The sequence below is a fragment of the Notothenia rossii genome (genome assembly GCF_949606895.1).
Source record: "Notothenia rossii genome assembly, chromosome: 4".
Taxonomy (NCBI): domain Eukaryota; kingdom Metazoa; phylum Chordata; class Actinopteri; order Perciformes; family Nototheniidae; genus Notothenia; species Notothenia rossii.
The window spans coordinates 18,621,043-18,647,284 of record NC_136902.1 but is presented as its reverse complement, the minus strand read 5'-3'; the positions used below and the strand labels follow the sequence as shown (position 1 = coordinate 18,647,284).

General features: G+C 41.7%; 1 protein-coding gene across 11 annotated transcripts in view; it reads right to left on the bottom strand.

The window, feature by feature from the left end:
* The window catches only part of LOC307035604 (ERC protein 2-like), a 146,072-nt gene that overhangs the window by 114,540 nt on the left and 5,290 nt on the right, over nt 1-26,242 (bottom strand). For 5 of the 11 annotated variants that reach the window (XR_013807147.1, XR_013807148.1, XM_079675163.1 and 2 more), the window contains exons 3-8: nt 23,067-23,093; nt 22,190-22,951; nt 14,441-14,515; nt 13,430-13,474; nt 12,004-12,159; nt 9,444-9,611 (exon numbers count right to left, since the gene is read on the bottom strand). Coding sequence is in view for 9 of the 11 variants with exons in the window: in XM_079675163.1 (XP_079531289.1) it covers nt 9,444-9,611; nt 12,004-12,159; nt 13,430-13,474; nt 14,441-14,515; nt 22,190-22,951; nt 23,067-23,093 (1,233 nt within the window). In the remaining 2 variants the exon portion in view is untranslated. Of the gene's footprint in view, nt 1-9,443; nt 9,612-10,669; nt 10,763-12,003; nt 12,160-13,429; nt 13,475-14,440; nt 14,516-22,189; nt 22,952-23,066; nt 23,094-26,242 lie in introns of all 11 variants that reach the window. The other 6 variants (XM_079675159.1, XM_079675158.1, XM_079675162.1 and 3 more) reach the window with 6 other exon arrangements.

Below are 26,242 nucleotides of genomic sequence, written 5' to 3'. Positions count from 1 at the left end.
ATACAACCATGCACACAAATGCATAAAGACACATTCATTGTCCTTGACTTCCTGTCTCATGCTAACAATGATAGTCGAATGTGGATTCTGGACACTGGTTAGCAACAGAAAAGCTTCTCTGTTTGTCCTCACCTCCCTTTTTCCTACCTCTCATTTCATCCTAAAAGTTTTTCTGGCAGGAGAATCCGCAAAGGTATCAGGAACAAAGTCGGCTCCGGGCTGCAATTAACAACACAGGGACTATATGAGTACACTACCGTCCAAAACGGCAAAACCAGAGATGATGGGGAGACCAGAGCAGAGGCCATGGGACGCACCAACACTTGCATATTTACAAACTGACAGTTGCACTCTGTCACAACCCACTTGGGTGAACAGAAAAACATTTCCAATATGATTTCTTATCTCTTTCTCTAGCAATAAGAATAAGTATGAATGTCACTTCAGCTGACAACACCACCATAAAAGTTGTTGAATCCCAGGAGTGGTCTCATGGTGTATTATGGGATGTCTGAACTCGGGTTAAGTCGGGTTGCTGCGGTGCGCTACGCACAGCTGTGTGAGCTATTCACTTATCTGGCTCTGATGTTCAGCGAGCCTGTGTAAATACAGCACAGGGCAGCCATTAGACATCATTTATTCAAAGGGCATGCTGTGAAATTAATCATCTACATTTATGAAATAATGTTTGACTCATTTATGTTTGTCTGAGCATTAATGTGGCCAAATTGTATTGCTTAAAGAATCTAATTTCAAGATGACGCTAGACCACCAGAATGTCTCCCATACCAGCTATAATTATTCAAATCTCTTTTTATTGAAAATTATACATCAAAGTGAAACCAAAACACTCTCATATGATGAATAAGTAAGAGAATGAATGCAGACTTCTGGGTTCAAACAGCTAGTTGGTGTTAGTTTTTATTTCACTCTGGCTTATTTCTTCTTTGTCAAAAATTGGTGGAAAGTGAATAAAAAATTGCCAATCAAGTCTATGATTACATGTGTTTACAGTATTAACAGATGGTGTAAAAGCACCTGACTGTGGGGTCCCATATGCCCAGATGTGAGACGAAGCAGTGTTAAATAATCCATAGTTTCCATGTGAGGCAATAGAAACTTCCAATAGATGTCAAGAGGTCATTGTTGAAAGTTGTGAGGTTAAACAGCGAAAGAACAAAGAGGGTTTCTTTCATATGAGCGCACATATTTATGTGCATATACTGTACTGTATGTGTGTGCACAGATTCACGAGGAAGTTGCAATGTCAAACAAGACATTTAGGTACTTCACAGAGCAACTGTGAACAAGGGCTGAGCTTCTCCAATACCCGGCGCTGATTCACGGTTCTCATATTTTCATACATACACATAAGACTTCGACTGTAAATACAAGCCAATTCAAATGCACACACAAAATACTTCCTCTCCACCTGAGCTGCCAGACATGACGACACCGGAGCTGAGCTTTACCGGAATGAGGGACGTTTTCTATCCCATCTCTTAGGCTCGGTGTCATTTGAGGTGGGTCATCAAAGCTAGGGTTAAGGCAATAGTCTGAGAATTGTCTAATAGTCGGAAAACCTTAGGATAATAGGCGGATGTAAGCTGCCTCACAGCAGGGGCTGCGGGGTGGACTTTGGGGCAGTTTTATTGTACGCTCCAACATCTGTGGATCAAACCATGGCAACACAGCTGTCTGCCCACAGGCTACAGAGGAAACATGGGAAAGCGCAGATGGACAAAAAAAGACAAGGACACAGACACGCACACACGGAGAACTCCCAGGATCCACTGACAAAAGGATCTTTGTCAACAGAATGAACGTTTTTTTTACCAGAGAATGAAAGTCAAACATGTCATGCTTTTGTGATCAGACCAGAGGATGGATATATGACACAAAACATGTAGGGGGACTAAGCCATCACACTAACCCTAACCCTCACTGCTCACATCTGCCTAATTCTCTCTTTTACCCTCCATCCATCATTAACTCCTCCAGCATAGAGGGACACAACACACACACGTACATACTGTACAGCATAACGGAAGAGAAGCTGCGGGCGTTCCCCCTCATTAACACTTCTTCCTTCTTTGATTATTTTTCCTGATCATTTCCATCCCCGCATGCCAGTTTCTACATCCTGTTTTCAGGGGATCCATTTCCTATCAAACCACACTGAACAGTCACTGGCAAACATTTGCATACAGTAAGGACATGAAATCAGTTTGATTTATGTTTGGATTATTTTCTGTCAATCTGCTCCTCTGTCAAACACACCCTCATGATCTTTGATGCAGAAAGCACAGGGAGAGTAACTTAAAAAAATGTAAATACTTTAAAAATTGGTTAACTTCCAGAGGTCGCGTTAAACTAATATTTTCCGTCTATGACGGAATTTTTCTAACAATGACGGAAAAATCTGAAAGCCGTCCGTCATTTTTGACAGATTAGAACAAACTCAGAACAGCGCCAAAGTTTCCCCGCAGCGGGGCTCCGGTATTATGCCGTGTTTTGCATGCCCGCCTAAAAGGAAATTATATTGTTTCCAAACTTAACTTTGGTCGAACAGATCATTGAAATCTGTCTGAGTATTTGCTTTACGCTGTGCGCGCTCCCGCGAGGTGCATTGAGCATGCTTAACACGGCGCTAACAATTCAAGGACTGAGAGGTGATGATGGATTTTGACGGAAATGTTACTGTCCTGTCCGTCAAAATGACGGGCAGCAAAAAAGTGTAGCGCAACCTCTGGAACCAACATGTTTTTATGTTTTCAATTGCAACCAATGTAGCTTATTTCTGAGGTTGTTAAGTCATAAGTGAAGTAGGCTATCTCTAAGACAACTGAAAAAACGTGCATCTTCTGATAAAAGGGTTAGCGTTAGGGAGCTTGAGGCTCAGAATCAGAATACCTTTATTCCTCCCACAGAGGAGAAATGTACTCGTAAGGGAGTAGTAATAGTGATTCAGTAATTTGTTTCTATATGCTGCCAATCAACAATGCTTCAGCACATTGTTATGAGGGTTTGAATATCAACCCAACTGTGTAGAGATAATAGTCCATTTGTACATACCCTATAGGTCACTCCCAAATACCTTTAAAGCCTAAAGGTAGGACTTACACCTCATAGTCATTGATTCCTTTCATATCAAAATGTTGGATTAGAGACAAAAACATGTCATAGTCCCCCATAAAGGAAAGGACAGAAAGATTTAGGCTTTTTCTGATTCAAGCATTCTATTGAGAAACCTACTATTAACAAGGATTGAACTGTAGGTGGTATCTGTGACTGTATTATTGTAGCACTGCACATTTGTGTATCTGCATGTGTGTGTGTCTATATGTGTGTAGGAAATTAGAGGTTAAGTGGTCTGAGCAAAGCAGGGTGACCCTGAGGAGAGAGAAGGTCAGAACAAAAAGAAAGGAGAGTATTGTCTTTGGCTGTCTCTATCAGCACCTCACTGCCTACTGGTTAACCAGCCGCTGACTGACAGAGGACCAAGCAAAGCCCTAATTACTATCTGCGTTTATGTGTGTTTTTGTTTAGTTTCAAAATGTGCAGAAATAGAAGACCTTCATGTGGGATAAACCATCCAACAAATTAAATGTACCTTAAAAGTACCCAAACGTAAGGCATCATTTAGACTTGTATGCACGAGAACAAATGGGCGGGTTTTGTGCACATATGCATAATGTGCCATGTGCGAAGACCTGTTGTTTGTTGGCTCATGTGCACATATTTACCTTGTTCCCTGTGTAAACCATTATATATCTCATCCCGGTTCTGACCTCTATAACTCCACTTTATAGCTTTTCCACATGGCCGCTGAATAACTATCGGGGGCTTTATCTTGGACGGTACCATGTTTGTTCTGGGGGGCCCAGCGCTTTGCTACTCGCACACTATCCCAAACCGCACCACCCCAGGAACCCAAGAGCATGCTGTTGGGTCTGAGAGTGGAGACCACGGTCAGTCAGGTCCACATGAGGTCATTTTGTAACTGGTCCTTAGGATTTGAATGTGAAGTTTTGAATTACTGATCAGCCTAAAACAGGAACTGCTTTCCATTTGCTTATGCCAACCAACTGACTGTCGTTATGGGTTCATCAAGTTCTCACTTAATAATATGTACATACACTTTTCCTTGCAGTTATGCCAATAGATGAGGGATGAAAATGGATATAGAAGAAGGAAAAGTAGGTGAGAGAATGTGGGGGGCCAGATGGAGGCAGATACTATGAGGGAAGAGAAAATAAGAATGGAGGGAGCAAAAGGGAATGAGGCAGATAGAAAGACAGAGAGCGACAACACAGCAGGGGGAGCGAACAGGGCGGAGTGAAACCAGGTTGAGACCACATCTTTTCTCCGCCTCACTACCAAGATGAACCATTAATCAGCAAAGAGAACAAGGAAAGATCAACACAAATAGTCCAACAGGGACCACAGCATACTGTACTATCGCATCACTCACTGACAAAAGCCCGCAGTCTCATACATCCATCAAGCAACTCTATTCTCTCACTTCTTGCTTCCTCTTTTCGTTTCAAATATCCTTGATTCTTTCCGTTTCCTGCTCCAGATTTATTCGCTATTCATCACTGTCGTTATGGTCGATGTAAGCAAGTCATTTTTGAGTCATTTATATCTTCTTCAAGTCATTACACCTCAACCTCAATATCAAAACTCAGTGGAGGTCTTCTGGCAAACACATTGCAAACGCCTGTGATGAAAGCGAACCCCAAGATATTTGAGGTCACATCTGAGAAAGTTAAACTGAAATACCACAGACTGCTCTCTGTAAACACTGACATGTTGCCACATCGCAAAGTGAACATTATGATGCTCCAACACTTTTGTTGGCTCTCTGTGAGGAACAAAGTATCAAATGATATGTGTTATTAATGTGTCTGAATTAGACTTTGATTTAAGCACCTTGAACCCACGTCAGGTCTGGTTTTCCCCTGTGTGGGTAAGGGGCCACCTGCTAAACAAATGCCTCGAGTAATGAAGGCGTAAATCAAGGCATATCAACCTTAAGAAAATGAAATCTTTACTAATATCTGCCAAAGACGCTAAATACAAGATGATTTGTTTCATCAATAAATGTAAAGTAATAATTCATATGAATAGAAATAACAGGTCCCATAACACAATGCCAATAAATTATTTTAGCTGCTAAGACATGTATGTCAGTATTTCCAAATTAAACTCTGCAATTCCTTTTAACAAGTCAGCCACAACGTAAAAAGCCTATTTTTTTTTACTGAAAGTATGGAAAAGGATCAATAACAGATATAGTAGCAGGAGGAACTGAAACGACGCTTAAACAACCATCCTTACAGCAGCTTTCAAGTTACCAAATACAAATCATGTGTTACTGAAAACTCATTTTCCTTAGTGATCACAAAGTGGAGGAGCTAATGGGGATGGACTTGGGCTCCCTCTAATGTTGTATCATGCATACTGGCAAATAGATGAGAAAACAGAAGCTCTAAAACAGGGTTGTCAAACTCAAATGCACAGTGGGCCAAAATAAAAATCAGTACTAGTCGAGGGCCGGACTGGTTCAATGTTTATTGCAGAACTTATTGAAATGAACTTATTGGACATATTAAACCTGGGACTAACACAGCTTAAATTATTGCCTATAAAAACAACATTAAATAATCAGTTGCATTCATTTCTTATGGCTCTATCTGCAGCTTTTCCGGAGTCATTTCTTATGATTACATTTTTCCAAAGGCCAACAACAGCTTCAAAAAAACGACTTCCCTCAAAAGAAAAAAACAAACATGCCCTGTTGTCACAAGCAGTCAAAAAGTGCAGAAGGAAACATCCATTGAAACTCAGTGTGCTGCTCTGTGATGCTAGTTCAAGCCAGATACTTGGCCTCTCATCTTGTGTGCAAGTTTATCAATGTTTGGGCTCAGGCTCTGAGCTGAGGAAACCCTCAGGATTGAGTGAAGGTGTGCGCGGGCCAGATCTAATAGTAATTAAGAATTATCCTGCTGGCTGAAATTAAATCCACCAAGGGCCTGATTTGGCCCCCGGGCCTTGAGTTTGACACATGTGCTCTAAAATAATAAACACACTCAAAAGAAAATAATTCTTCATTGCTATAATGACAATAACCATGTTGTGCATTAATAATCATGAATAATCAGTGAGCAATATATATTATTATGGTGTCAAAATGAATAGGGTGTGTCCTTTAGACAAAGAGATACGCGTTTTTTTTCGGATTTTATTGCATCAGTGGCCAAGTGAGGGTTTCATCCTCCAATTCTATCCATCTAAGTGTGGAAATGGCCAAGTGTGGACACTGCTGTATCAACTAAACAGAGCCCCCCCATCTCAAAAGTCAGATTTGGCCTCATTTAGTTTAACGTTTATATTGACAAGTATATCTTCAAAGTCAAAGCACATGCATGCCCCTTTAGCAATAGGGTTCATGGCCTATTCCTTTGTTCTTGGCTGGTTAAATATTCAGGAAGGTCTCTGATATGTTACCTGATCGGCTGGAGTAAAGTTACAGCCCTGCATTGTCGTGATCAGGACAGAAATGACACATGAACATACTGTATTAAAGGGTTTAGTTTCCACAGACGTGGGCAGAAGCATAGACTCATTATGTTCCACATTTTCCAGTTATCTGGAGCCCCATTCAATCATGGCAATTTAGAATCTGTCCGTAACTTTGACTGACAAATAAATACAATTCCATTTTCTCATTCCCTCGCTCGCACAGTGCTGCTCTGTTCCCTGACTGGTCCCTTCTTCCTATTGCTTTTAGAGACAAGTGTATGTGAGATTAAACTGCTCCTCAGGTCTGGGAGACACCAGCCTGTCTCTGGGGGAGTGGACTACTGTACCAATCACTGTCATTCATGATGAGACCGCCTTGCCCACACACACACAGGGAGGGGTATGATGCCCCAGTAGTCATGAGTAAAACAGAGAGGAAATCTGGGGAATATTAAATGCGATGTCGGAAAGCTAAAGCAAACTGAAGGGAGATGAAGTATTAAATGAGAGGATGGAAGGAATGAGGTGAGAAGGGAGCTCCAGTAAATACGGCTGTGCTTTTTCAGCCGAATGATTGACAGACAGTAGAGGAATGCAGGGCAACGGCTGGCCTCGAGCACACTTAATAACTTTACTCATCCTCTGGTTTGCCCACTTAGTCCAGGAAACCTTAGCCTTTCCCAAGCTAGGGGAAATGCCACTTCAATCGCAGGGTAAAACTACTCTAGACCAGAGAAGAGAGTCCAGCAATCAGCAGTGACAGCGTACGTGTTTTCGTGTGCATGTCTTTTTGTGCGAGTGTGTGTGTGTTTGTGGTGATCAAGACTGTCAGATCTGATTACAGCCTGCTGCAGTAGCCTAGAAAATGAGAAGTGAAGAGAGACTACAGTGATGTGCCAGTGCCCAGTGAGCATTATATTCAATTATATATAATTCCCTTGTCATGAACCCACATGTTAATGCGTAAACATACATATACAGTATGTCATATAAACAGACACAGATACACACACAATGCCTGCAAATCATTTTAGCTTCACATTGAATGGCTCAAGCAACTAGCAATTATAGTGGTCAAAAACAGCATGATATTTTCTAATGGTATATTATTCCTCTGATATGATATGCATAAACCACTATACCACTATACAGTTGTTTATATAGTGGTATATAATGTTATCCATTGGAATCCTGCTCTGAACAGTGTATTCATAGGATCATTTTAGCTTTATGTTGATTTTATTAGGGGTTTGCATGATCAAATGTAAAGGTCCCATGTCATGCTTTTCCGGTTATTACCGATGTTCCGCTGTAACGGTGGTGGACTCATCAGAACAGAGTCGGCGAGCTGACCAATCAGAGCACAGTGGGCTCACAGGGAGGGGGGGGGGGGGGGCAGGAGCTCCAACAAGACGTGTAGGACAGAGAGTGAATACACATACTATACAGAGATGCTGTATGAGAAACCAATGTGAGTTTGGAACATTGAACAATATAAATCTATTCTAGTAGACCTCAACAATGGAATTATGATCCGTAGAAATGGCCATGACATGGGACCTTTAAGTCGTTAAGATAAATTATATAAAGAAATCATAATTATAATATGAATAAAAGGTTTTTCAGCTGTATTATTGACTAACAGAAGAGAGATTCAATGCCTTGTAAAATCTCATAAGCTTAAGGTTTGGAATCTTTAACTGAACCTTACCTGCAATTAATGCACTGTATTCACGTGCAATGTGTTGCCCCTATAAACATAAACTGCTTGAATCAATGCCAGATTAAAGTGAGCAAGCCTTTGCCATATTTGTTGCAGTGCATCATGGCAAACTTCGGCTCAGTGGCACATAAATGTAGTAAGAAAACATTAGCTAGCCATGAATGATTACAGGTTTTAAGTCAGACGACTAAATGGCTTTTTTAGTCGCCTCCCCGACACTGGTTATATGCTGTAACACCATGATTTCTGTATGAATGATGCGCTATGTGTAAACCTCTGGCTGCTTAGCCCGTCACTCTTCCCTCTCTCTATGTGGGCTAAAAGTGTAGTAAACACCTGATTGACTAAATTAAGGGAGACTTAATTAAGGGACAAACATCTTTAATTACTGGGGTGACTTGTCTCCTTGTCTCGCCATACAATAACACATATGGCAGAGGACACACATAAACACGCAGACATTTCTTTACATGCCATTTCAGTAGGACGCAAACTAAAACATGTACACTCAGAAACCACCCACTGAAAACTAATTCCTTTAAGTATGATGTATTCTACTGACTGCGAGGGCCAACATTCCTTGCACATGTATGGACAATTAAGCCTAAATTTGGCCCAAATTGCTTCCTGTAATGTTGAGTGGACATAGTTAACAGGCTGTTCTGAACTGCACAACAAGATCTAAAGTATCGGCTCCAAGTTAAGAGAGTGATGGAGAAAAATGATGAATGCTCGCCACCCCCCACCCCCACACACACCTCCATCTCTCTACACACTGTACAGTACAACACGCTTACTTCCCTAACAGCACTGATACAATCATTAGAGCCAAAGAGTTTGGAAACTTCAAAGATGAAAAAGAATGTTGCCAGCTTTCTTTCTTAAGCCTTCTGACTGACCCTCCCACATGTCCTAGCCCACTGGTGGGCTAAAGGAGCCACACACATAGACATTTTCTCCTTCCACCTCAGCGTCCATTAGAGAATCAGAAACGGGAAAGAAACCATGCAGAGAAACACAAGGTTGTGTACTCTTGCAGAGGTTGGGAAGACCTCTGTCACATTATATGTATGCAAGATAGTAAAAGTGGCGTATTCCAGAAACAGCGCACATTGAACATCATCACCATCAATGTGCAGCTGTTGGCCAATCAGCTTCATTTCTTTGTGAGTTTCTGTGAATGTGTACTGACCTCTGTCTGCAGTGTATTGGCCCGTTGCTCCTTGGCGCTGAGAGACTCCTTTAGCACCTCGATGTGTTGTTTGCAGTCTGAGTTCTGATTGGTCAGTGTTTCCAGTTTGGTCTGCAGGGCCTGCATCTCTGACTCCTTCCTGTTCAGCTCCTGCTTCAGCTGCTCTATCTGAAAATCACAGAAACAACCACACATTTGTAATGAAAACCTTATATCATCATTGAGTCAATTGATAAACTAGCAGATCACGACAACACACACACAAAGCACATACATGCAAAAACACATGCTCTGAAACATGCTTTATAATTTAGGAGTAGGCAATATGGACATCAATAATATCCACAGAGCTAACTTATTATTCAAGTTTTGTTTATTAATGCTATGACAGTAATAACTTTTTTACCATGATAAATCAAATTAAAAAAAACAGTGTCAGGCTGTGACACATCTTGCTAAAACTTAATTTTTCATCCATTTCGAAAACTTTAATATATACAGTCAATAATATGCCAATCGTGTCATTTTTTTGGAGAGATGATACATTAAAGTCACACAAGCCCTGCATTAACAGTCCTCACTCGAGGGTGTCCCATGCCTGTTGTTTGCTCAATAGCCACACCAATGCAAACAGCCAAAGAGGGAAAATGCATGCAGCCAGACAGAGTTATAGAGAGCAATATTACGCTCACGTAGTTGACAGATTACAGATTTGATTTAAGAGAGGCTACACAGAACAGGCCAAAAAACCACAAAGGAAATCAAATGCATTAAGAGAGGGAGGTTTCTGTGCTGAGGCTAACTATGTGCACAAGATTGTCATCTCTCTGCTGGTGCCAAAAATGCTCGAAGCTGATTCAAGGAGAGATTTCTCTAATTGTGTGAGAAGGGTTCGCCTCATAACAGGGGAATTCTGACTGGACCAGAGCTTAGCCAATCGACCCTCACTCAGAAATAAGGAACCCGAGAGAGAAGGGAGAAGGGGGACTGACTAAAAAGAGAAGGGAGCCAAAGGGTGAGGTATAGAGAAACAAATGACTCTGTGAGGTGAGACTAGTGAGAGGATATTCAGACAGGGAGACAATGGAAGTAGGAAAGTGTGTCCGGGGAGTAGACTAAAAATCATATGATAATGTGATATGGCGTTAAAGATAAATGAAGGAGCAATAATATTAGGTTGAATCAAATAAATACTGAGAGAGGAGAGATGCTAATGAGAGGAGTACTTCAGCTTGTTCAGTGATCCAGGGTTGTTGAGGGGGGAGGTGGAAGGTGGAAGCTGTTCTGATGGAAGACACACATGGGGACAAGGCCTTCTCCTAAAGAGACACAAAGACAAGAAGACAGCAAGCCACTAAACTCCAGCCCACAGCAAGCTGGGAAACTGACCAGGTTTTCGGTTTGCTCCTCCAACTCCCCCGTACTTTGCACTCCTCAAGCACACCACTGAGGTTTCAGAATGTTGCACTTGTCAAGTTCAGTTAGAAATGATTATGTGGATAAATAAATTCAACTCTACTCTAATGCCCAATTATCATACTTTAACAAATATTCATGCTTTCAGAAGTAACTTTCTATTGTTTCGAACAAATCAAAGCCCACAGAGGAAACCAGAGGACAGGGAAGCGGTCCTCTCTGGTTTCTCTTATCACAGTCTCACCTCAACACCAGTCGCTACCCCTGCTGAAAGACCACGACCCTAAACACTTCAAGGATATAGAATGAATCTGTGTGCCTGTGCATTTCCATGGTGACTCTCTGTGTGACGCAGAAAGATGAGACATGGGAGAGCGAGCCAGGGCCATCACTGTGATGTATATAATCCCAGGTCAGTATAGAGAGCTCTTTCCTCTGTCGTTGTAAACTCACATTCATCTGTCAGGGCCCCATTCATAAAAACATCTCTTTTATGATTGCATCAGGAACTTCCCTGATGCAATGACAAACGGGCCCTACAAAGAGCACCATTAATGACAAAAGAGAAACATTTTCACATGGCGCGATACTGATAGGCCTTAACGAAACTTGAGACTACATTTTTACATGCGGCTCCTGTAGATATGTGTATGTACCTATTCCAAATAATTATGTCAGTCTGGGAACTGCTGGGTCCCAATGAATAAACCAGTATACAGCCTGGACGAGAGACATCATAGTCTTCCTGCTAGCTGAGAATAGGACAGTAAATAGACACTGTGCACTGTAAGCTGATAGGGCCTGAGTTCCCTCCCTCAGCCGTCACAGATAGGAGAGCTGCTCAATGCTTGGTCATCACACAGGTAAGGCATACAAGCATTTCATGGGACATAAGAAAGGCAACAAGAAACCTCACTCTAAATATAAAATAACACATTACAAGCGTAGGAGTTCTTGTTATTCATGCAACACAGGAGGCTCTGGATACAGCAGCCAAAAGACACAACATTATGTAACATGCACTTTGGTAAGATTTCACCTCACACTTGGTGACATGCAACAAAACGGTTGTATGTTTCGAGGCAGACATGCATCACTCATGCAGTGCGAAGTGGTCTCAGGTGGCATGCTAGAGACATTCTACCTTAGTCTTCATGAATTTAGAATGGCTCTTGTAGACCTCCACCTGCTTGAGCTCATCATGTCTCTCATCAGGGTGCAGCAGGCCGCTGGTCTTTAACACCTGGACCTCATCCTCTAAGTTTCGGATGTTCCTCTCCAGGGAGGAGATCTTTGTGTCCTGCACCAGCAACAGTAGGCAGGCATGGATTTAAAACTCTGGACTTTAATAAGGGAAAACCTGTCTCAGAAGTGATTGATCCACCTTTCAATTCATCCCTCTAAAATGTCATGCACAAAAACTTGAGAGAGCAGGTCACTAAAATAATTGTTAACATAGAGAAGGAATGGACGTACTATCATTTTAAAATAGGGATAGGGGCACAGATAGTCTCTTTTGAAACACATTGATACATAAGAATTGAAGGAAAACGCTGTACAGAATGTAAAGAGGACTTAAGGGAGATTTTAAAACCATGGCTTCTTTTTCATCTACAAACAGCTGGCCATTCTGCAAGAAGTACATTCATTTCAGACACATATTGTGTCCTGCAATTCAGCATAGTTTACAGAAGACATCATAGCGTCCTCTATCTAGATTATACCCTATTAATATAATGTCAAACAGGGGAAATATCAAGGAAGACAATTGTGTAGAGACAAGATGTTTCCTTTGCTGTATCTATGAGAGAGTGGAAGGGTTTGCCATGGACAGGTCCAGAGGTTGTTCAGCAGCGCAGGTTCATACAGTGCATACGTTAAATGCTAAACCTTGGAAAAGAAGAGAAAGGTAATTGAATAAATGGAAGCAGATTGCATGATGCCATCAGCACAAACCACAGGCAACATGTCAGCATCTGACCTCTATTACATCCTCTGACATCACGGTGCTGCACACAGTGCTGCAGGTACCATCCTCAACACCCAGAAAAACATATACAAGGCAAGCAAGAATGCTAAAGTTATATAAAACACACACATATACACACACACAGAGTGTATGCAAGGACATAGACTTTAAGTGAACAACCAGAAGAAAAAAAAAAGTCAAAGTGGGGGCACTCTGGCCATACAAAGACTGTGCTATTCATTCATTTCCATTTCAGCATGTTGGTTTCTGTATTGTAAACAGTGCTCTAGGTTTAATAACTGATTTCTATCTATTTCTGCTACAGGGCACAGACACAAAAAAAACATAACCCTGAGGAAGAGAAACAAGGCAAACTCAAAGGTAGGACAGAGTGTAATATCAAAAATAACATTGGGTAGAAAGGGAACACATGTCAAAGAGCAGGGACTTAAAACCGCTGAAACATGAACTACTGTACGGTGCTGGATTCCAACGCAGAAACAATTATGATACTGATAGTGATAGAGGAAACAGAGATTGTATATTTGTAGCTCATATTCAGTTGAACGAAGGATAATGGGGAGAGCACTCATTACTGTACCTGCCAGATTACGTCAGGATCAAAACAGAAAGGGGGGTTGGTGTTCTGTAATTACAAAACGGAAACATCCACTACTTAAAAAAGGTAACAGCACAGACATCACAGAATCTGGAACAAACATACACACGGATCAGGAACATATAGAATTTTGAATCCGTACACAACAACGTCAACAGATGATAGTTTCAAAAAACCACAAGGTCTCCTGGGAATATGTAGCTCATTATCAGCAACGATAAAGTTAGACAGTTGCTGTGTCTTCCTCTCTTTTTCCCCACCTTCATATATCTTATCAATCTGGCAATGTTTATTTCTCTTTCCATTCATTTGAATGCAGTCCGATTTTAATGCCTCTCAAGCATTAACAACAGCGTGGGAAGAGCTGCACATGTGCAGTCTGTTAATAGGTAGACAAATTACAAAGTATGTGTGAAAAATAACTGTGGTTTTGCTGTTAAGGAACTACTTTTAGAACAAGCATTTGCTGGGCAAAGTCTGTGTGTGTGGGGGTGTGCATGCAGACACATGTGGAGTCAACTGCATTTTTCACAGCTCTAAAGACTTCAAAAGGCTGAGATGAGAGTGAAAGCTTCCATATGTGACATTTGAAACAAATTGAATAAGTGTTCAACTCTGCATGGGCCGATAATGGCCTTTACATGGGCATGGCCGCCATACGGACACGAGGCAACAATAAGACAATGTTCTTTAGATTGTTTGTGCGTGTATGTCTGTGCCTGCATTAACAAGGTGAGTCAGCTCCTCTACCACTGCTCACATTACAGCAGTGCACCTCAATAATTAAAGTTTTGTTGGTATGGAGATGATACCGGACTATACCGGGCGGCTGTGACTCAGTGGATAGAGTGCTGGACTTCAAATCAGGGGGTAGCAAGTTTGAGTTCCAAACTACACTGCAACATCAGACTTCAATTCTTATCACAACACCTACATAAGCACATTATTACTTCAATTGCTCTCGTTAATTCCTAAACCCACTGTGAGTCCTACCTTCATATCAACAACAGTCTGCAAAGCTCTGGTCTTTCCCGGTTCGGCCTGGAGATGGTTCCGGCGATGGAGTTCCTGAGGCGGAACTCTGTAAAAATAAGCTTGGCGGCTCATCATTTTTAACACCCACAGCTTCAGAGCCACTTAAAAAGATGGACTGATGAGTCTGAGCAATTCCAACCTCTAAAAAAGCCTGTTATCTTCTACTGTACATCCTGAAAAAAGTATTGAAAAGAAAGAAAATATCCTTTAAGATGGTCCCCGTTTAATGCTCTCCGAGGACTTCTCTCCGTCTTTAATAGCAGGTGCTGATATGTTCTCTGCTCTCTCTTCTTCTTTCTCTGCTCATCATCGGGAATGACACACTCAGCTATAGGTCATATGAGTCTGTCTCTATCACTCTTTCAGTCTCTGTCTTTCTATTCCTTATCTCTCACTTGTTATCTCTGACTCTCTCGCAGATGTCTCTGGCAACCTAAAGCTCTTGCTTAGCAACACTTTCTACCAGCACGAGCGCTACACTTTTTCTATCAATAATTAATGGTAGCTCTGACCTACAACTATGCCCACACACAAGTACGCACACACACACATTTGAGCTAATGGGCACAAACACAAATACCGACACAGAGCAGGTTAAAATTGTCGAGTGTGGTCCATTCCGATAATTAAAAATGCTTTTTGATAAATAAAACACATTTTAAATGATAAAATCATAAAACCTGGAGTGACCATTTCATAGTTGTGTTATGTTGTTGTACTATATTGTACATCTGCTATATGAGAAAAACCTCCCTATGATGGAGTCAAATATAAATCGGCATTGACAAAATCCTTTAAAAGGACCCTAAAGCTTAATCAACACCTTTCTAAAAGAGTCACAGAAAAATCTAGAGGAACGTCTCAAAGGCCTTTTAGGCAACTGCTCTATTTACATCCTCTATTTAACACAAATATTATTGTTGATGCATAACCATCTCACACTCAGCTCTGAGTCTATTCCAAGCTCAAGGTATCTGCTATAACAGCAGCTATCACATATCTGTGTGCGTAGTCTATGTGTGCGGTCAGAGCAAAGCTACCAAACGTTCACTGTATGGCTGTGTTGTATTCTCCTGTTTATTCATTCCTATGTTACTTGACTGACTACACTGCACATTCTTAACTTTTTGTTCAACTTTATTTTCCTAAGGAGTTATAAAGAGTAATGTTCTCTTTGTTAACCCTTATGCTGTGTTCAAAAGCTGTTACCGTTCATAGTGTTCGCGGGTACATTTTGACCCGTGATTTATCTCAGTCCAAAACACACAAAGAAAATGACTATCATCCAATATTGCTTTAACTACATCATAACTAACTAATAATGCATTCATAACCGTACAATCCTGTTGTAATTTAGTGTTATGGCCCCAAAACACATTACACCACATATTGCACACGTGCATATGTGTGTTCAGGTTCAAGTATTAGTGTACATATTCTTGGAGAAAGGTCGAGTTCCCGCGGGGGGAGGGGGGCAGAGGGAGGGGAGACCAGGTGCATGTTGCGAAAAATTATTATTGCAGTGGATGAAGGGGGTGGGGCTTGGGTGTCCAAAGTCAAAGATGTATCTTGATTGGGCCAAATTTGACCCCGAGTCACCCAAAACAATTCTGCTGGGTCTCCCCAGACCCGAACACCAAATTATACACTTCTTTTTTTTAGAGACCTTCAGACTTGGCAAACATTATCAAAATCAGTTTTGTAGAGTTTATATAGCCGTTGTGGAGGATATCATGAAGCCTTGTTCCTATAAAAAAAAAACTAGAGCGTAGTTATTATATAATTTTAACCTCGAAACAGGTCACGGGAGACCCGAACACAACATAAGGGTTAAAAACACCCTGTTCACACCAACACATCTTGACACCCAAAGCTCTGCAGCTCATCCACTGTCTCATCTGCTTGCCACTAGAGCAGCTCCATCGGAGCAATTGTGGGTCAGGGGCGCCTCAGTTGTGGTCGTGAGGGAGTCGCCCTTGCTCAAAGGGCCCTAAATGGTGGCAAGCACTGCTCTTTGAATTCCCATCCAGATATATATTTACTGAACCACGGGCATGCGACCCCCAGGCAACTCAAATCTTTACGCCGCCACTTAAAGCTTCAGAGGGGTTTCATTGCAGGACTATTCCATTGGATTGTACACTGCTATCCAGCCATGCTGGATGGAAAATAATAAGTTCGTAGACAGTGGGACGGAACATAGGCTTCATATCAAAGAAAATGCACTGTAAGAGACACAAGTAAGTGTGTGTTGCTGCTGCTCCATGGTTGAACTACAGGCAGCTGTGGGAAATGTAAAAACATGGAAACATGGAATACCAACTGAGCTAAATAGGATCATAACATAGATAACGCACTCACATATTGACTTATTCCAAATATAATGTGTAAACAATATATAATGTAGCACCTCTTTGAAAAACATTTAAACTGTTTGAGTGGTACTGAATAAAGTAAAGTACCTGATTCTCTCACCAATGGGACAATGCAAGAGGAACTACAATACCATCATGGCCACATTTGGAAAAGAGAACAGACAATCAGTGGGTAAAGAAAAGCCACCAAATCAGGCAGGAACCACATAAAGAGGGGACATCTATATTAAGGCAGTCAGAGGCCATGGTTTCCCATTGCTATCATTCTTCCCAGTTCTCCCAGTAACTTGTAATGACAAGGGCCTTATCCTCTTGTCCATGTCTGTTGTGGATAAGGAGGGATTACTGCTGTCAGAGCATGCCTCCCACAGACTGGTATGCCCACTGCTGCCACAAGCCTAATCTCCTATGACCATATGTGTAATATTGAGTCACTGCGAGTGTGTGTATGTCAGTATCTTTGTTCGTCTCTAGTATTTATCTATCCCCTGGAGAGAGTGTGTGTACTAACCCCTTATCAACAACGGTCGGAGTACAGTTAAGAGTACAATGGGGGAAATTAAGTCATGCAAGAGAGCATGTCATCAAAGACTGTCTTCTCTGCTCCACATGTGTCAGAGGACCGAGCATATGGAATGAATAGGATCAAACGTAACACTATAGCAATAAGTGCCGGCATCCTGAATGAAGGATACGGTCAAAAGGTTCAATTCTAGCCTGAAGGCAAGGGTGTCATATATGCCATGTGCAGACTACTACATTCTACGCACACATACACTCTCCCATACACACACATTCATCCATCACATTCCCATCCTTTCTCCATCAGTGTGTGAAAAAGAAAACACATTTGCTTGCCACAAATGTGAAAATGGGTTTCCTATCAGCTCAATGTCTTAAAAGAGCAGTTTGAAAAGACAAAAGGAAAAATCAGACGGAAAGCCTTCAAGAGAAATAGGGAGGGGGCGAGGAGAAGTGTGAAGGGTGTAATTTTGTCACGATAAACCTTTCCGCTCAAACATTCTGTAGGATCAGCAGAGCGTGGTGAGTGTGTGGTGCCCGGGGTGTGCCGGGCAAAGGGAGCATTTTATGTGTTCGTGTGAATGTTTGCCGACAGCTTTAAAGTTGTCTTGTTCATTGAGATGAAGGAGCCCTAAAAAGCCAGGCCTGGGACAGACTTTTCACTAATCAACCTAACCACAAATAATAGCATATCAGCCCGGGGAACAAGAAAGAGAGAGTGGGAAATGCTGATGAACAGACAAACACAAACAGGCTGAAGGCAGATCAGTAAAAAGAGAGGTGGCATGTGAAAGTGAAAAAAAGAAAAAAGAGGAAAGAGATTACAACAAAGGGGGATTTGCTGACATGATCTCCCACTTCTCCTCAACAGTCTGAAAGTTTAAAATAGGGACATTTTCATCAAAGTCTAAGAGAGGATGCATGGGCAGACAGAAGAGGGCCTGCTAAAAAAAAAAAAAACAGCAGCTTCTGGTGCCAGACGAGGAGCCATAGGTGTTTTGTGCTTAACACCAGGGCAATGCAACATATTCTGTCGTACTCATCCAAGGAATATTTGGAATCTGCGGTACGATATGTATGTACGTTTATATGCCATCAGCAAGTAAAATATCTCACAGTGGGAGTGTGCATGTGTGTGTGCTCGCCCTTGGCAGCAAGTCAAAGCTGGGCAGGAACAGACCAGTGGTGCGGCTGTTATTACTGGGTCTACTGGGACACGGTGGCTGGGGAGAGCCGATTAGGCCGAGATGTATGCCCCTCAGCGTGTGTGTATGTGTGTACCATCACACATATCTTAGGCTCACAGTTAGTGCATGGAACCACCACACTACTTCAATTCTAACAGAACACTGCCACGTTGTGGACATTGCTAGAACTGTATAAACGTATAAGATAATCAAACAGAATTTGGATTCCACGTTGTTCTAACAAATAATGGTGATTTTCACCAGTGTAATTATTTATCTCGAGAGCCATAGGGAATATTCTGATATAGATGTGTGCCAGTGATTCTGTGTCGTGGCTGTGCAAGACAGTCTGACGTTGGAGGAGGAACAGAGCAGGAAACACAAGTGAGAAAGCACCACTACAAACATTATCCTCTGACAACACAAATCAACAGGTAAAGTATGGATGGAGCGAGCTATATATCCCTACAAACTGCATACAATAAACACATAACTGCAGACAGTTGGTTAAAGTAACTGGACATCTGGCCATGGTGGTAAAACTGAAGAGAAAAGGGGAAAACCCTTTCTCAATTCTCTGTTTTGCATTATACAAATATAGGGCCACACCCTTCTCCTACTTGTCCTTACATAAAAAGGTACTAACACAAAATGAAGGTGATCATTTCTCATCAATTCACCGAAGGATACCAAGAAAGCCACTGTGTCAACCCTTAGCTACGTTTGAAGAATAAATAAAAGCAGAGGTGAACTGAAAATGAAGGCATTTATTATCCCAGCTCAAGCTAAACAAGTTGGGTCATTTAAAGGAGAGTAATGGGCGCGGTAATGAAAGGCAGTTTGGCTGGTTTCCTTTGGACCTAATCAAAAGAGCTAAGAGCAGTGCCCCCTAATAGAGGCAATAGCTGCGCTAACATCCCCGGCTTGACTTCACAAACCATGACAAGTGCAAGTGTTCAATTATGTTTATGTGCCAGAGTCGTACTCTGACACATAAACAAACACAAGAGGCCTTCACAAGAAGTACGCAGATTCTTACAGTTGAGTGAGTGCACATATCCTCTTATTAATCTGTATTCAGTCCAAACATTAACACTGACATTCCACACTAACCACACACATATCAAACTGTCAGACAATGTGATGAATTCCTCACCACAATGTTGATAAACTACATTTTGAAACCGCCCAGATTTGAGGGTTTTCAGACAGAATTGTTGAATGTGGACACAGTAAGTGCGTGACAACCCAATGTTTATTATAAGTTAAGTAACCAGGAACTACCTTGATGTATCAATTATTTGTTGCTCATGAAAAAAACGTACCTTAACAATACATTATTATTTATGTTCAATACATTTGCTTTATCTTTATTAGATTATTTTGAGAGTAGCCTGGTAGAACTAACATTTAACATGCCACTTATATGTAATAGACCATGCAACGTGTTGTTTGCAATGTTAACATTGTTAACTCTTTATTTGATAGCAAATTAACAAAATAAAAATAAAAACTACAAGTAGCATTTCAAAGAGTCTAGTTTGTTTCACTCCGAACCAGCCTTTTACTACTTCATAATAAGTTCAACACACACACACACACACACACACACACACACACACACACACACACACACACACACACACACACACACACACACACACACACACACACACACACACACACACACACACACACACACACACACACACACACACGAACACTCATAGAGTCAATCACCCCATCTTAACCTCAGAGTAGAGGAGGCCAGAAGGCGACGAGGGAAAAAAACGAAAGAACAACAATCACCTCTCTTTTCAATCAGGGCGGTCGGAGTGTTTTTGCTCATTAATCATACATTAATATTCAGACAAACATAGCATGTTTTTCTACCTTAGAAAAACACTCCTTTCTCCCACCTCTCCCCCTCACCTCTCAGACCCACTCACCCCCTCCTCCTCCATCGCACCCACAGTGTGTTAAGCTGTCAAGCAGTTAAAAATAGCACAGAACACAGAGTGTGTGTGAACAGGTACTCACCTCTTACACACACAGCATGGTAAGGTCCTTTACGCACGGACACACTCAAACACACAAGTACACACATGGAAACCGGTGGTTGCATTAGCATAGGCTGAAACACCCACGCTGCCCTCTGACAAAATCATCACACTGACCCAACACCCAACACCCGGCACGGGTGGATATCCCATCAGCCACCTGCAGCACGGGGAGGGAGTGTCCTCGCTATAAACGATAAGCCGACAGGCCCCAGATGTGCACGCATGCTCACATAACATACACACACAAACACACACAATCATTCTGACTGGGCTTGGCAGACACACAACATACACAGAAAAACAAGAACATCATGAAGCAAACAATAGCAGAGTCAGGCCCACACATACAACACACGCACACACACACACACACACACACACACACACACACACACACACACACACACACACACACACACACACTGAAAGAGGGGTAGAGAAATTAAAGGCTAAGAAGATTTAGGAGTTAAAAATAAACAAGGCAGTAGTGAGGAGCACAGAGCAGCCTACTGTGAGCCCTCCTGTCAAAGGATACAAAACACCTGTGCTACTCCACCGTCTGGGCTGTGGCTTTTACATTCTCCATCTAATCAAATCAAGTCTTTGAGGAAAAAAGAACATTAAAATAATGCCTCACAGTGGCCTCAACACAACCAATCAAGTTGCGATTTACATCTATGTCTGTCCAAAATGTAATCACTTCAAAATGTTATCCTATAAGACATTTATGTGAGGGGCTAAAAGAGCATTTCCAACGTTATTCAATCATTTATTAATTCCAATGAATGACAAGCTTACAGCATCCTACAAAATATCTAATGCTATGCACAATGCACAGACGAGTGGAAAATGGGCAACTGCCATATGAGCATGTGGACGAACCCCGCCCACACACCCACACACACACACACACACACACACACACACACACACACACACACACACACACACACACACACAAAAACAAACCGAGTCAGATTGTAAAACTGCATGGCTGAACCCAGGCTTAGAGCTCTCTCTCGTATGTTAATCTGGCCGATTGATAAGACCTGCTGAGCTGCTTTCTGCTTCCCCTCTCTACATAATACAGACACTTTCATAGCTACTCACACACAAACACATATTCATTCAAAAGGCAATAATGTCATTTGCACAGCCAATTGTCAAAATGCATCAATCTCATCAACAGATAAGCAAATGTATAAACACATAAAACAAATAAGTCACATAAAAGTATATCATTTGATAATTAATAAAGTATATCACAAAATGTGTTTATTAAAAATAAAATAGTTTTTGAATGTTTAACCCTAACCTTAACCCTTAAACATGAGAAAAGTGAAAGTCATTATAAACATTTCCACAACCATTCTGTCACAAGTCATAGCAATTCTTTTGGCTTGTCAAAACAGATAACCCTGATTGTGTATTAGAAATGTGCAATATCTAAACACTTCCAATGATTTTGAAGTGAAGGGTTGATAACAAATGTTGATCAGCCCCACTGTTTAAAAACTGTAAAGGTCCAAAACCCTCCCCCCATGCAGCACTCATACATACCTCTCTCACATGCATGTTCTCCATCTGCGCCTCCGCCTCCTGTGCCGCCATGGTGATGATGCCTGTCCGCTGTCCCCGGACCCAGTGTCCCTGACCTTGACTCTGACCTTGACCTTGGCCCTGAAGCATCTCCAGCAGCTTCTGGATGCTCTCGTCCCGGGCACCCAGCGTCTGTTTCTGAGAATCGATTCTCATCTCCATCTCTTCCATGGTCTTTCTTAGCAGGAAAAGTTCCTTGGCCTGCCGCTCGTGCTCCGACTGCATCCCGAAGTAATTCTCGTCCGATGGATCCAGCGGAGGAGATGAGGAGGAGAGGCCGCCACACCCAGGCACCTGGCAGGGGTTACACGGCTGGAGTGAACTAGAGCAGGGCGCTGCCACCGGACCCTGGCTAGGAGTGTAGATGGACTGGTTTGGGCTGATTCTTGGCCCGGGGCGGAGGGTGTTGGCAGGGCTGATTCTCTGCGCAGTGACCGCAGTGTTACAGCCAAAACCAGGGCTGTGAAGGATGACGTCAGCTTCCTGTTGCCTTGGATTGTAGGTGTTCGACGGGCTGACTCTCGGGCTGTTCCTCGGCGCAGGATTGTGCAGGTTGCTGGAACTTTGTCTGGGGCTGTGGCCGGGGCTGAGCCCGCCTCGGTGGTCCTGGTCTGTGTGTTCTCGATAAGAGTTCCCCTGCTGCCGCTGTTGCTGCAGGCGACTGTTCATCTCCCTGTGAGCCCTCAGCTCCTCCTGAAGCTCCTGGACCGTCAACGGAAGCTGCTACAAAGAAAGAGAAAGGTTAAGCGCCCATTCTTTCAAAAGTACATACACATTCCAAATAAACATGCACAAATTAAACGTTACTAATATATATGGTGGGGTACATAAAACAGACCTTGTTTCTTCTGATATCCCCAGGCTGCTACATTGAAATGAGACAAAAACATGCAAATGTGTAAAGCCACAATAGAAGGCACAAAGCAAATACTATCTATCATACATTTTAAACTATAACTTGGATTACTTTGAGCTGTTAGTTACATGTTTGTGCCGCTAGGGGGCAACAATTCCCTTTAGACCATAGGGAGGAAAATGACTGTGAGCAAAATGACTTTAGTTTGCAGGAGGTGAGGAGGAGAAGATTGGATTAGGATCATGGTGTCACTTTCGATAAAACATAAATGCCACCCGACAATATCTTATATAATCAATTGATAAATTAACTGACATATCAATAATCAATCAAGAATACAATTACAATATTTGCAAACCAGTGGGCAAACTGGTTATTTGGAATAATCAAGAGTTTGGTCATTAATAAACAATTGATCTTTGCCTTGAATTACTTTTAAGGGGTTGGGGGACAATATGTGTGAGTTTGTAAAGATGGACTGAAGAGGTTTTGATGCAATAACTGATTGATTGAACGCAGCTGCGCGTCTTCTCACTGGCCATAAAAAACGTGACCACATCACCCCAATTCTGGCCTCGTTGCACTGGCTTCCAATTAGGTTCCGAATAGATTTTAAACTCCTTTCATTTGTTTTCAATGCCCTAAATGGGCTGGCTCCGGCTTATACAGCCAAACTCCTCCATCGCTACACCCCAGCCAGAGCTTTAAGATCGGCTGACAAGTTGCTGCTGGTAGTGCCCAAGACCAGGCTCAAAACCCGAGGTCACCGAGCCTTCGCAGCAGCTGGCCCTAGGCTCTGGAACACTCTACCCCTCCATGAGAGGTCGACCCTGACCCTAGGGGTTTTTAAATCGACACTAAAGACTCACTTCTTCTCCCTGGCCTTCTAGTCAGAGCGGAGCACGACTCCTGACATTTCCCTGTGTTCGATTTTTATATTTGCTGTTGTAATTTATTGTCTTCTGTTTTGCTATCGCAGTAAAGTGCTTTTATTGCATGTACAGCACTTTGGCTCGACCAAAACTCGTTTTTAAAATGTGCTATATAAATAAAACTTGATTTGATTTGAAAATACATTTATAAATTGAACAATTAACTATCTAAAGTAAACTAAGTGACACAAAAGGGCCCTGATAGAGTGTTGCTGGGGACAATACAGTTAACTCAATATTCTCACTTTAGCTGAATCTTCAGTGCAAAATGTTACAACATAAAATATTCTTATTTACATCCACAGCTCACAGCTTTCCTGACTGGTAAATGGAAATTCATCATGTGCTTGAAACCATGCACACAGGGTATTATTCATAGTAGACTGAAAAGGTTAAGAAAAGGCTGTAAGGGAGAAACCAAAGGAAAGAGAAACACACAGTATCTTATTCTCAAAATAGTATGGTAAAGATTAATTTATGCAAACATTCAACTGAATTTAAATTACTAATCTGTACGGTGAGTAGATATAATAAATGTTATCTTCAAATATTCATTCTCCTCTTTCTTGAGTCCAGAAGGTGTGGAACGCCAAGGACGCAGTTGAGGTGTAGGAGGCAGGCGAGGGTGAACATGGATAATCAATGCAACAAGCTAGCACTGAATATCAAGTCTGAGTGGGTGGAAGATCCTCCACACAAACACACACACACACACACACACACACACACACACACACACACACACACACACACACACACACACACACACAGCCAAAACAGTAGACACAAATACATATTTGCAAGTGTACGCACAAGCATACACAGACACGCTCAAAACCAATACACAAAACAAGCAGATGGTTAGGGGACAACTCTGGCCATGGCAGCTGAGACGAAAGGTGACATTTCTTATGCTAATTATAAAGTTCTCTTGTCAGACTGAACTTTTCCCAGAGTGTTTCCAAGGGCAACACACAGGGAAGAAGGAGAAGAGAAAAAGAAAGACATCGGGGATAAGGGTGATAAGGGATATGCTAAATACATCAGAATGTTAGAATAACATTATCTGTATGATGTTTTTGAGACAGTGAGTAATATTATGTGTTAATTTTCTATAAAAAGCACTAGCTTTCAGCAAACTGACTTACTTGGTAACAGCAACAAAACAGCTTGATGACAACTGATACTCGACACATTATGTACATATCCCATACTCTATTGACATGTATACAGACTATTTACACTACTTTTTATTATTTTTGTATTTCATTATATATGTTGCATTGTTGGAGGGGCTCAGGTCAGAATAATTTCATTGCCATTTCTACACTGTAGCTTTGTGCATATGACAATACAACCTTTGAATCTTGAATTTTGAATCATGGCCAGGTGAATTTCACAGTGATTTTTAGTATGACTCTTACTTTAATTAATCCTGTTATACATGCTAGATAGACAGATGGTCTGAAATATTGTACTGTTAATTCGTAAAGGGTTTTTATGACAGTTAAGATGCATAAACTACTCCAGGCTTTATTTGGACAGGAAAACATTTAATAACTTGTGAATTGTTTCTATCACTTATCTTTTATGGGATTTGTCTAATGGGGACTTTTCATGTCACTCAAGATTGTTAAATGGCTTATATGATGCCAGCTTTGGTTCCATGAACACATGAACTAATGTTGCCCCATTGTATAATATAATACTCTCTACACCTATGCTGTTATTCTCATAAGTTTACTGTACATAAGGGTTACGTGAATATAACGAAGATGAACGAAGACAAAGTTGAAGGTAAACCAAAATTCAAAAGAAGCGAGTGGGAAAGAACGATGCTAGAGCCAACACTTGAGAAAAGTAATACACTTGTTGAATGGTTCTGTCGCCTGAAGGAGACAAACACATCCATCTATCACTGACAAGGCCAAAAGCCTGCAGAGACGGTTAACAGTGACTATACTGATCCATTTAAAGGACTCTGACATGAGAAGCTCAACATATATAATATCTTTATACCGTTCTGAAGTTTGTGGGTGGTAAAAGTGTTGTTGTGTGTGGTTTTTTGTGTACCTGAATGTCAGTTTATTTGGCTGTGCATATGACTGCCTATTAAAGGAAGGAACAATAAGTAGTAATTGCAGATCATCATGAAATGTAAGCAGACATTTCTGCTTGTTAAGGAAGCATTTTGAGAAACATGTATCAGCTGCAACTCTATGGAGC